A 10709-nucleotide genomic window follows, 5' to 3' on the forward strand; every position below is an offset into this window, starting at 1 on the left:
TTAAACGTAAGTGAAGATGCATTAAATCTCAAAATTTTTCACGAAATTTGAGAAGCTCCACAGCGCGAATTAAAAATTGTGCACAAATGTGCAAGGTTTACAGCTTTCGAAAGATTGAATTTCTACCTATACTTTATTTTTTTTCCGACAATTGTACGATTTTTTTTCACTGAGTTATTAAAAAAAAAGAAGTCATTTTTATTTTAATATTGAATAATTCGGTAAAAAAAGGTCGGAAGGAAAACAAATTAAAGGTAATAAAGATACATTCTTTCGAAAGATGTAATATCTATTAGATGTTGAACTTAATTCCTGCCGCTCGCTGCTAAAGAGTGCTGGCTTCAACGCTGACGAGTTTCGACGATGAAGTCGTATGTCTTTTGTAGTTTAGACATTGCTGAAAGTGATTCAATCCTCACAGGTTAGATTTATCGACGCCAAAGAAATTTTCCAATCAATTGAAAATGAATCGCAATAAGCTGTTTTACCGACATGTGCTTTTTCACTACTTCGACTTCAAGAAAACCGCAGCTGAAGCGCATCGCTTATTATCCGAAGTGTATGGTGGTAAAACTCCATCGGAAAGAATATGTAGAGTTTGGTTTGGTTTGTTTCGCTTCCGAAACAGTGATTTTGATGTGAGAGACAAAGAACGTCCAGGGCAGCCGAAAAAATTTGAAGATGTCGAGCTGCAAGAATTGCTTGATGAGAATCCAGCTCGAATTGCTTTTAAAGTTGTCGAAAGCGTTAAATGTTACTCCAAACTCCAAAGGCCATCTCAAACGCTTGCATGCCATGCATGGGAAAAATTCATAAGGAAGGGATGTGGCTACCACATGAGTTGTCAGAAAATACCATTTTGAATCGTTTGTCTATTGCGACTTTTTTGCTTGCCAGGCAAAGAAAAAAGAGTTTTTTGTGGCGCATCGTGACTGGTGATGAAAAATGGATTTATTTTGATAATCCTAAGCCGAAAATATTATGGGTGGACCCCGGCCAACCATCCGCTTCAATGGCGAAGAGGAATATTCATGGGCATAAGACTTGTTCTGCATTTGGTGGGACCAGGAGGATATGCTGTATTGCGAACTCTCGCGTCCAAATGAAACCGTTACAGTTGATCGCTACCAACAGCAATTATGTCGATTGAGTGACGAATTGATGCAAAAAAGATCATCTGTAGCCAACAATCGACGCAAAGTCATTTTGTTGCATGATAACGCTCGACTGCATGTTAAGAAAAGCGTGAAGCAAACACTTTTACAACTTGAATGGGAAATCCTCCCGCATCCAGCGTACTCTCCAGACTTGGCACCGTCGGATTACCATCTCTTCTGATCGATGCAACACGCACTTACGAACACACACTTCTCCAGTTACAAAGAAGATCAAAAATAGGTGGATGAATGGATCGCCTCGAAAGACACCGCGTTCTACCGTCGTGGGATTGCCGGAGAGATGGGAAAAAGTAATAGAAAATGAAGGAAATTACTTTGTTTATAAGGTATTCGTCCATCTTCCCTTCAAAACGAATTAATTTTAGAGACGAAAAAACGGCAGGAATTAAGTTCAAAATTTAATATATATTTGTGCACAATTTTTAATTCACACTGTGCAACTTCACAAATTTCGTATAAAATTTTAAGATTTGATGCATCTTCATTTTTGTTTGTGTAACTTCAAAAAATATCAGCCAGACTGTTTCTTCAATAAATTGTTCTGAAAAGTACGGATTTCAAGCTTTAAAATGCTTTTTTAAATATCTCGATACGATGATTTTTGACGAAGTTATTCTATCTCGAAGTTTACCTATTTTTTTGCAGGATAAAAGGTGATGCTTTAATTTTGTTGAGTAGTTAAAAAATAAATATATATAAAAACCTTTGTTATCAAATAAACATAAAAATTTAAGTAAAGGGCATGTAAGAGTCAGTAGTCAGTAAGATTTGAATGTAAAATATAAACATAGAAAAATCTTCGTCAGAATTCTTATAAATATTTCGGTGGTATAACATTGAATTATCTCGATTGTCTAACAATATAATTACATGTTTCGGCTTCTTGATCAAGCCATCCTCAGATTTTTCTATAATATAATTGTAGTACTCAAACCGCAATAGACGAGTAAAAAAAAACAAAGAATATGAATAGTCTAGTTAACATTCTCCGATGGATTGATAGACAGAAATTGTTCCTAAACAGCTAGTCGACTGAATGTTAAAATTTCATTCAACTGTGAAATTAATATAAAGAAATTGAGAACATTCTAATAGAAGAATATCGTTCTTCCAATCGTCAATCCAAGAAGACTAGAACCAGGAGAGTAAACTAGCGTGGTGGGGGTAGGTCAAAAAACGTCCGCGGTTATTCATAGGGCCTGCGCACAATAGGAGAAATATTAGGAACAGATATTAAATATAAGAATTTTAACCTATCAGAACTGTGTACTGTGGAATGTGCGCTTTCTGACAGGTTAAAATTCTTATATTTAATATCTGTTCCTAATATTTCTCCTGTTGTGCGTAGACCCATACAATGCGCAGTGGCATTGCACATTTATGTGAAAGTTTGCGCATGCGCGCATCGGTTATAACCAAGAAGTTCTTGTTCTTAACCTTTGTTTTCCTCTCATCCGATGGACACACTTAAAAAAAAAATCTTCTTAAACCATCTTAAACAGAATGTAAGTTGTAAAAAGAAATTATACTGCACATTAAATGCACATATCAAACAAGGTTTGTTTGACATGCGCAGTTACGAATTGAAAACGACTATCAGAGCGACAGAGAGGACTAATGAAGTGCAAGAGTGGGGAAAGTTATCCGCCGTCACTTTTTGGCCTACCCCCTCTACCGATATTTGACCGAATTTACTCTCCTGGTTCTAGTCTTCTTGCGTCAATCAAATAAAACTCACCAGAGAAGTTACATGTATGATAGAATATTAAATAAATGTGTTCAATGGTGGTCAATACCATTCTTCTATGTGGAAAGAGTCAATCGCATAATTTAACAAAACGATATGATCAAACTAATCACATGTAAACGTTGTTCACATGACAGGCGCCGAAACAAAAGTTGACAAGAAAGGTTGACACCCGTGTGAAGTTGGCTCCCCAACCTTTGAAAAAATAAAGTTTAAAAAACTCATTCGATTGCACATCGTTTGCACATTTAGGCACACTTTGAATTTTTGTTTGCACATCTTTAGATTAAAAGATATTTAAAAAACAATTTTGTGGGGGCTAACTTCACACTAGCCCCCCAATATCAAACAAATGGGTTCGAAAAGGTCTCAATCGATAGATTTTCGTTTGCACATTTCGAAACACATTGATTTTTCGTTTGCACATCTCTAGTTTAAAAGTTATTAACAATTAAAGTTTCGAGAGAGGTAGGTTGCAGAAGATGGTTTCAAATCGTAATTTCTGTGCTAAAAATACCGCCAATCGATAGGATTTCGTTTGCACAGTCCGAAACAATTTGATTTTTTTTTTTTACAAACCTTTAGTTAAAAAATTATTATCTATCGAATTTTTGAATACAGTCTACGTGATGTTTTTAAGGTCATAAGGCAGACATTGTTTTAAAAAGATGCGAGTTATATTGGTTGATAAAAAACTTGCATTTTTTCTAAAGACGTTCTTACGGTTTAAAAAATCTGAGAAGTAGAATACCGCCGACGTTAGCGTTAATAGACCTATGTTAAATATGTGTATATTACATTACTTTTAGTAAATATCCGGCTGAGATTTCTCCATTGACCTTGACATTGACATTTCGACATTTGGTGTCAATGTCATGACTCCGAGTGACCTCCAACAGGTTTTAACCGTCATTCATCTTTCGTTAAAATATAATTAATACAAACAGGGCTACGAGCCAATATTCGTTGAAATATAAAGGTCTTAGTAAATATAAAATATCATTAGTTAAAAATATGTATATATAAAGTTTAATAAAATTTAAAAACAAACGTTTCGACCTTTATTAGGTCATTATTAATGTTAAAAAATCGTAAGATATCGTTAATGATGTACAGAATATGATATTAAAAACGAATACATGTGTCAAATTATTATAAAATACGAAAAATAAGTATATAAATTTTATACTGTGGATATTTAATCTCACTCGCTATTGAAGACTTAATCATCTTGGCGCAAATTGGAAAGAGTCCGACAAAAAGCAATCATTAAATAATGTAAAAGCTCCACATTTCTTGTAAAATTTTAAAAACCATAATAATTAATATATAATTAGAATAATGCGAAGAGAGAACCATTTCAAGATGTTGACAATAAAACGATTTAAAATCAGATTCTCACATTTAAGGGCTCCAAACCCTCTCTGCTGTGTATGTGTGTGTGTGTGTGTGTGCGCGCGCCCGCGCGCGCGCTTGCATGCGTGCGGTGCGTATCGTGCGTGGATAGATGAGCACGAAAGGAAGCTATTGTTGACCTAATTTTATGTAAGCTATGACACTTGGTTTTACGTTTGTACGAGCTGTTGTTGTTGCCTGCAATGACACATACCTATTTCGAAGATCGTCGTATTCTTCCCATAAACCTGTTATTCTATTACAGTAAACGATGTAATATCCTAATGTCTGTTGTTTGTCAGAATCATTGTACGTTATCAGTCCTATTAACTGATACTTTCATTTTTTATATACAGATGTGTTGGTATTTCTGACAACGGTACGTGCTTTGGCGAATTTGAAAATCCCAGTGTAGCTAATAACGCACGGTGACATGCGTGTTCGACATCTATTAGTAAATGAGCTTCTGGATTTATTTCAGAAATTACTATATTACCGCAGTTTGTACATACATATGATTTGTTTGTTAAAAATAATATCTATAGATTCTTACAAGCCGTTGTGCAAACCATGTTTAAGGATTGGGTTTGTATTTATTTCTGTTATTGGTATATTTTTTATTTCTGTACGGTGACAATGTGCACACGGGTTTTTTTCTTTAATACTTGGTGCGTCGATGAATATTTTTGTAATTGAAGTGGAGATATTGCATGCACAATTAACGTCACCATTTTCTGCGTCAAAAAGTGTCAGTAGATAAGAAATTCTCTCAAAGTAGAAAGTATTACTAACACCATTAGTAGCATAATTGATCATTGTTTGATAGAATGTTTGATCTTTATATTTCTCATCAACTGTGTACTTATACGCAACAGAATCTACGTATGCTGTCGCTAATAATTCCGTTAAAGCATCGAAAAAACAGGTGAAGAGTGCTTGTAATTTTGTTGTTCCTATTAGAATTTAATTTTGTTTTACTTAAAATAATACATCCAACATTCGTTTTGTTTTTCTGCTTCCATATTATTACTGTATGTATTGTCTTTAATTTTAGATTTTTTCTAGTATCCTGCCCCTTTTTGTAGTTTTCTTTAGAGATACTATAACAGAGATTCGACAACAAGCCGTGGGGTAAAACCGGATATCAGATGACATTTTTGATGGCGATTTATTTTGATTGTTGAATAAATGCAAGAATACGATATATATATAGTTTTATTTAAAGTTTGATGTTTTTCATTTAGGAATGTAAATAATGAATATTTAAAAAAATATATTTAAAAAAGGCTTACTAACTATTTTATCAGTTTTCCCGTGTAAAGCTAGGTAATATAAATTGAGATTATTAAGGAATTATATATTATTATTATATATATATGTATACACATGTTATGTTTTATATATATCATTAAAATACGCCTCAGATCTAGCCGACGAAGCTACGGAATAGTGTTTCATCTCAGTTTTTTGCACCATGACATTTGTTCACAACATAATACTTTGTAAATCGCATAAATGGTGTCACAAATTCTGGACAATATATGCATTAGGTCGTTGACCGGAATGCGTTTTTGCAGCGAAATCTTTTGCACTAATGAGTAATTTATGAAAATGTAATGAGAAAGAATCATCGTCCACTGATGTAGAATCTGTTTCATCGAATGGATGATTGTTATTACAATCGCTGTCTTCATCCGGATTTTATTTTTCATCGATCGTAAAATTGCGGATTATTTCTAAAAGGAATTCTTGTTTATTTGCTGTTATATCCGTTCGTTCATTGGCCGATTGAATTACCCTACAATTTTAATTTTGGCTGTGTGGCAACACTGACAGAGAGGCATCGAGCAAGTCACACACGCGGACTTCCCGCTTTTATATATACTCATACGATTGTTCTTGTAATAGACAGCGATTGGATTTATAATATATATATATCGTGATTGGAATAAGGAATCTGCGAGTCAGTTTATTTACTTACAATCCTCCTTCAAGTTACAACAATTGGCGACGAGGTGAAAAATTCAACTGATCTCGATTCAACTAACCTCTCTCTGCAGCGTGCCTCCCAACTATTCCATCACGTAAATATTCAATTTCGGATTCGATTAACAATAAAATGGACGCAAAACAATTCCAAGAACTCATGAAGGTTCTGACTACGTGTCTGGAACGCCAAACGATACAACAGGTAACGCAACCGTCAGTAAATTCGAACAATAACCTAGTATCACATTTTGGAAGCTTTGATCCAGATAAAGAAAGTTTCGAGCATTACAAGCAGCGTCTAGAAAACTTCCTTAGATTGAAGAATATATTCGATGACAAAAATCTCTGCGCGAAAGTTTTGTTGAATTGCATTGGTTCAAAATATTATGAATTATTGACATCACTGACTGCACCAAACTTGCCAACAGAGAGAACGTACGAACAATTAATGGAACTACTAGAAACTTACCTATGTCCAAAACCAAATGTAGTGGTACAGCAACATCGGTTTCTCTCATGCGTACAAAAGCCAGAAAACAATATAGCAGCATATGTCGCTGAATTAAGAAAATTTATCATTACTTGTGGATTCAATTGCGAATGTGGAAGATCTGTTGCAGATTTATTTCTACGTGCTCAATTTATTCGAGGACTTCGTGACACAACGATTCGAGAAAAACTTCTACAGACAACCGACTTGACATTCAAAAAGGCAGTGGATACCGCTCTTGCTCTAGAAGCATCAAAACTGGACAACCATGAAATATCAGGAACACCAGCAGGGAGGAAGTCTTCAATTGAAAATGTGAATCGCATTTCAAAGTCCCGAGATAAATCAAGTAAGCGATCAAATAACCGGAACAACCCTGGTAAAAGTCGTTCAAATAGTCAAGCACGGTCTAAAAGCAGAATCAATTATCGCGCCCTAGGATTAGAAAATGTATGCATTCGTTGTGGTCGTAACAACCACAAAACACAAGATTGTCGCATCAACTTCAATAACTTAAAATGTCACGCTTGTGATAAAACAGGTCACGTAAAAAAGGTCTGCATTTCGACATTAATGAAACCAAAAAATAGCGATACACTTACGCTTGAAACGGACACTCAAGAAGATAACAAAAAGCTCAACGATACTAACAGCATTCAAGATTTCTACGGAATCAACGAGGTAATAGTTGATATTTATGAAAAATCGTCTGTGGAAGGAATTATGTTTATTGTCGAAAGCGGCACTCCACTATTTGGCAGAACGTGGATCCGGCATTTAAGAATTAATTTACTCGATCTAGATAAAACTCACATTCCAGAATCTATGTGTTCAGAATCGATTAATTGCCTAAATACACATAAAGATGACGTAATCAAAATCCTGCAACAATTCAATGATATTTTCGAACCGGAAGTAGGATGCATCCCAAATTTCACCTGCTCATTGAAACTACGGGAAGAAGCAAAACCCGTGTTCTTAAAAGCTCGTGATGTTCCATTTGCACTCCGAGATAAAGTCGACACAGAATTAGATACATTAGAAGCTCAAGGCATTATTTCAAAAATTGATTGCGTCGACTGGGGATCACCTTTAGTAGTTATTCCGAAGCCAGATGGTTCTGTTCGGTTATGTGTTGATTATAAAATTGCAGTAAACCCCCAGCTAAAAGGAGCTCATTATCCGATTCCAAGAATTGACGAAATTCTAAACAGTCTTAGAAATGCAAAGTTTTTCTGCACACTTGACTTGTTCAAAGCATACTTGCATGTTGCAGTGGATGAAGAAAGCAAGATTATTCAAACCATATCAACCCACCGAGGTACCTATAAAATGAATCGGCTGTCTTTTGGAATCAAAACAGCCCCCAGCGAATTCCATAGAATCTTAGATCAAATTCTAAGTGATCTCGACGGGATAACCACTTATTTCGACGACATCGTAGTGAGTGGCTCAACATACATAGAATGTAAACAGCGATTAATTGCTTGCCTGGAAAGACTGAAGAAATATAATTTACATTTGAATCAAAAGAAATGTCGATTTTTCGAAAAGAAGATTTCTTATCTAGGATACATAATAGAAGAAAACACAATTTCGAAGTGCCCAAACAAAGTAAAAGCAATTCTAGAAGCACCGAAACCTAAGAATACTGAAGATGTAAAAATATTTTTGGGATTAATTACGTACTATTCCAGGTTTATCCCAAATGTGTCCACAATTACATACCCGATTCGACAACTATTACAGAAGGAAAAGAATTTCTCTTGGTCATCCAGCTGTGAGGCAGCATTTATTAAATTAAAAGAAGAAATTGCCAGTGACCGGGTATTAATGCCGTATAATCCTTCTCTCCCAGTCACAGTAGCATGTGACGCGAGCCCAACAGGAATCGCGGGAGTACTGTCACACATTGTAGAAGGCATAGAAAAACCAGTAGCTTTTGTATCTCGTTCCCTTACGAGAGCCGAACAAAATTACAGCCAGTTGGACAGGGAAGCCCTCGCCATTATATTTGCAATCCAGAAATTCTATCGGTACGTATACGGACGACCGTTTACACTAATATCGGACAATCGTCCTCTAACCAGAATCTTCCAGCATAACACAAAACTGCCTGCGATCACTTCCGCACGATTACTGCGATATGCAACATTTCTAAGCAATTTCAATTATAAAGTAGAGCATCGTAAAGCTGAGGACCATGGTAACGTCGATTATTTGTCGCGCGCATCATTAGAAATCAAGTCAACCGCACAGGATGAAGATGAAGAAATCAACGACCAGATAATCAATCAAATATCCACTACAGTTATCACTAGCAAAACCATCGCAGAAGAAACCATAAAAGACGAAGAATTATCACAGCTAAAAGAAAACTTAGCATCTGGAGAAACATATGATCCAATTTACAGCCTGCATAATGGTATTATCTTCCGAGGTCATCGAATCTTCATTCCCACTTCATTACGTCCAGAGATCTTGAAAGAGCTGCACTATACTCACCTTGGCATTTCAAAAATGAAGAAGTTAGCTAGGCGATATTGCTACTGGCGGAACATCGATAAAGATATCGAAGGGATAGTACGTTCATGTCTAGAATGTACGAAAGGACAGAATAATCCTCGAAAGGCTCCACTCCACCATTGGGAAGAGCCCGAGTCCAACTTCCAGCGTGTTCACATAGATTACGCCGGACCATTTCAAGGTCATCAGTTCCTTGTTCTTGTTGACGCCAAATCTAAATGGCCGGAAGTTAGAATCACAAAAGGAACCCCAACGTCTGTTTCAACTATCCGTTTTCTAGAAAATATTTTTAGCTCACATGGAACACCTGAAGTCTTGGTATCCGACAACGCGACAATATTCAAAAGTGAGGAATTTACACAATTCTGTCAAAGAAATGGCATCTTTCAAAAATTCATTGCCCCAGGACATCCAGCAACTAACGGGTTAGCAGAAAGGTACGTTCAAATTCTCAAGAAGAAGTTGAAAGCAATGGAATCCGATCCAAGTACAATGACTTCAAAAGTAGAAAACATTCTATATCGTTTCCGAGCCACACCATTACACTGTGGTAAAAGTCCATCGGAGATTTATCTAAACAGGCAAATTCGAACAAGTCTAGATTTATTACGCCCTCCGAGCATAAGGTCGACGTCCACTCAAGAATGTCATGTAAGTCAATTAAGCGTGGGAGACAGAGTACAGTCTCGAGCATACAGTGGAACTCAACGATGGAAACTTGGCGTAGTCACGAAAAAGTTAGGTCGACTACATTATTTGATACATTTAGACGAAGGATATCTCATCAAGAGACACATTAATCAGCTACGTCAGAGTGAAGTCCCTAAGGAAAAACCTGAAAGGAAATCAGTCCATTTTGGTCCAGTAACCAGGAACTGGTACCCATTACTAGACAACATACCAGAGCCCCAACCAAGAACTGAAGAGCAGCCCCTCCAGGTACAAGCCCCAGAGAAGGACCCTGTTCCGGCAGCGCAAAATATTCAGACACCAATCGGAGAAAGTGCCATAAGGGAAAGCCAGAACCAAGATCCACCACTTCGCAGATCTGAGAGGATCCGTAAACCTCCGACATATTTAGACAGTTTTGTTCCCAAATGAGGAAACTATTATCTTTCTTTTTTTTCTGTCTTTTATTTTTCCAGATATGTCTAAGCAGTTACCTTCTTTCTAATAAGCGTGGGAGACTGTTATATCCGTTCGTTCATTGGCCGATTGAATTACCCTACAATTTTAATTTTGGCTGTGTGGCAACACTGACAGAGAGGCAACGAGCGAGTCGTACACGCGGACTTCCCGCTTTTATATACTCATACGATTGTTCTTGTAATAGACAGCGATTGGATTTATAATAAATATATATATCGTGATTGGAATAAGGAAT

General features: G+C 36.3%; 1 protein-coding gene across 1 annotated transcript; it reads left to right on the forward strand.

Moving 5' to 3' along the window:
• The first annotated feature begins 6439 nt into the window (after positions 1–6439).
• LOC108778978 (uncharacterized protein K02A2.6-like) lies at positions 6440–10426 on the forward strand. The gene has a single exon (XM_018546308.1). It carries the CDS (start codon positions 6440–6442, stop codon positions 10424–10426), a length of 3987 nt encoding a protein of 1328 aa, XP_018401810.1.
• The last annotated feature ends 283 nt before the right edge of the window (positions 10427–10709 follow it).

The sequence above is a fragment of the Cyphomyrmex costatus genome, unplaced genomic scaffold (genome assembly GCF_001594065.2).
Source record: "Cyphomyrmex costatus isolate MS0001 unplaced genomic scaffold, Ccosl1.0 scaffold537, whole genome shotgun sequence".
NCBI classification, from domain to species: domain Eukaryota; kingdom Metazoa; phylum Arthropoda; class Insecta; order Hymenoptera; family Formicidae; genus Cyphomyrmex; species Cyphomyrmex costatus.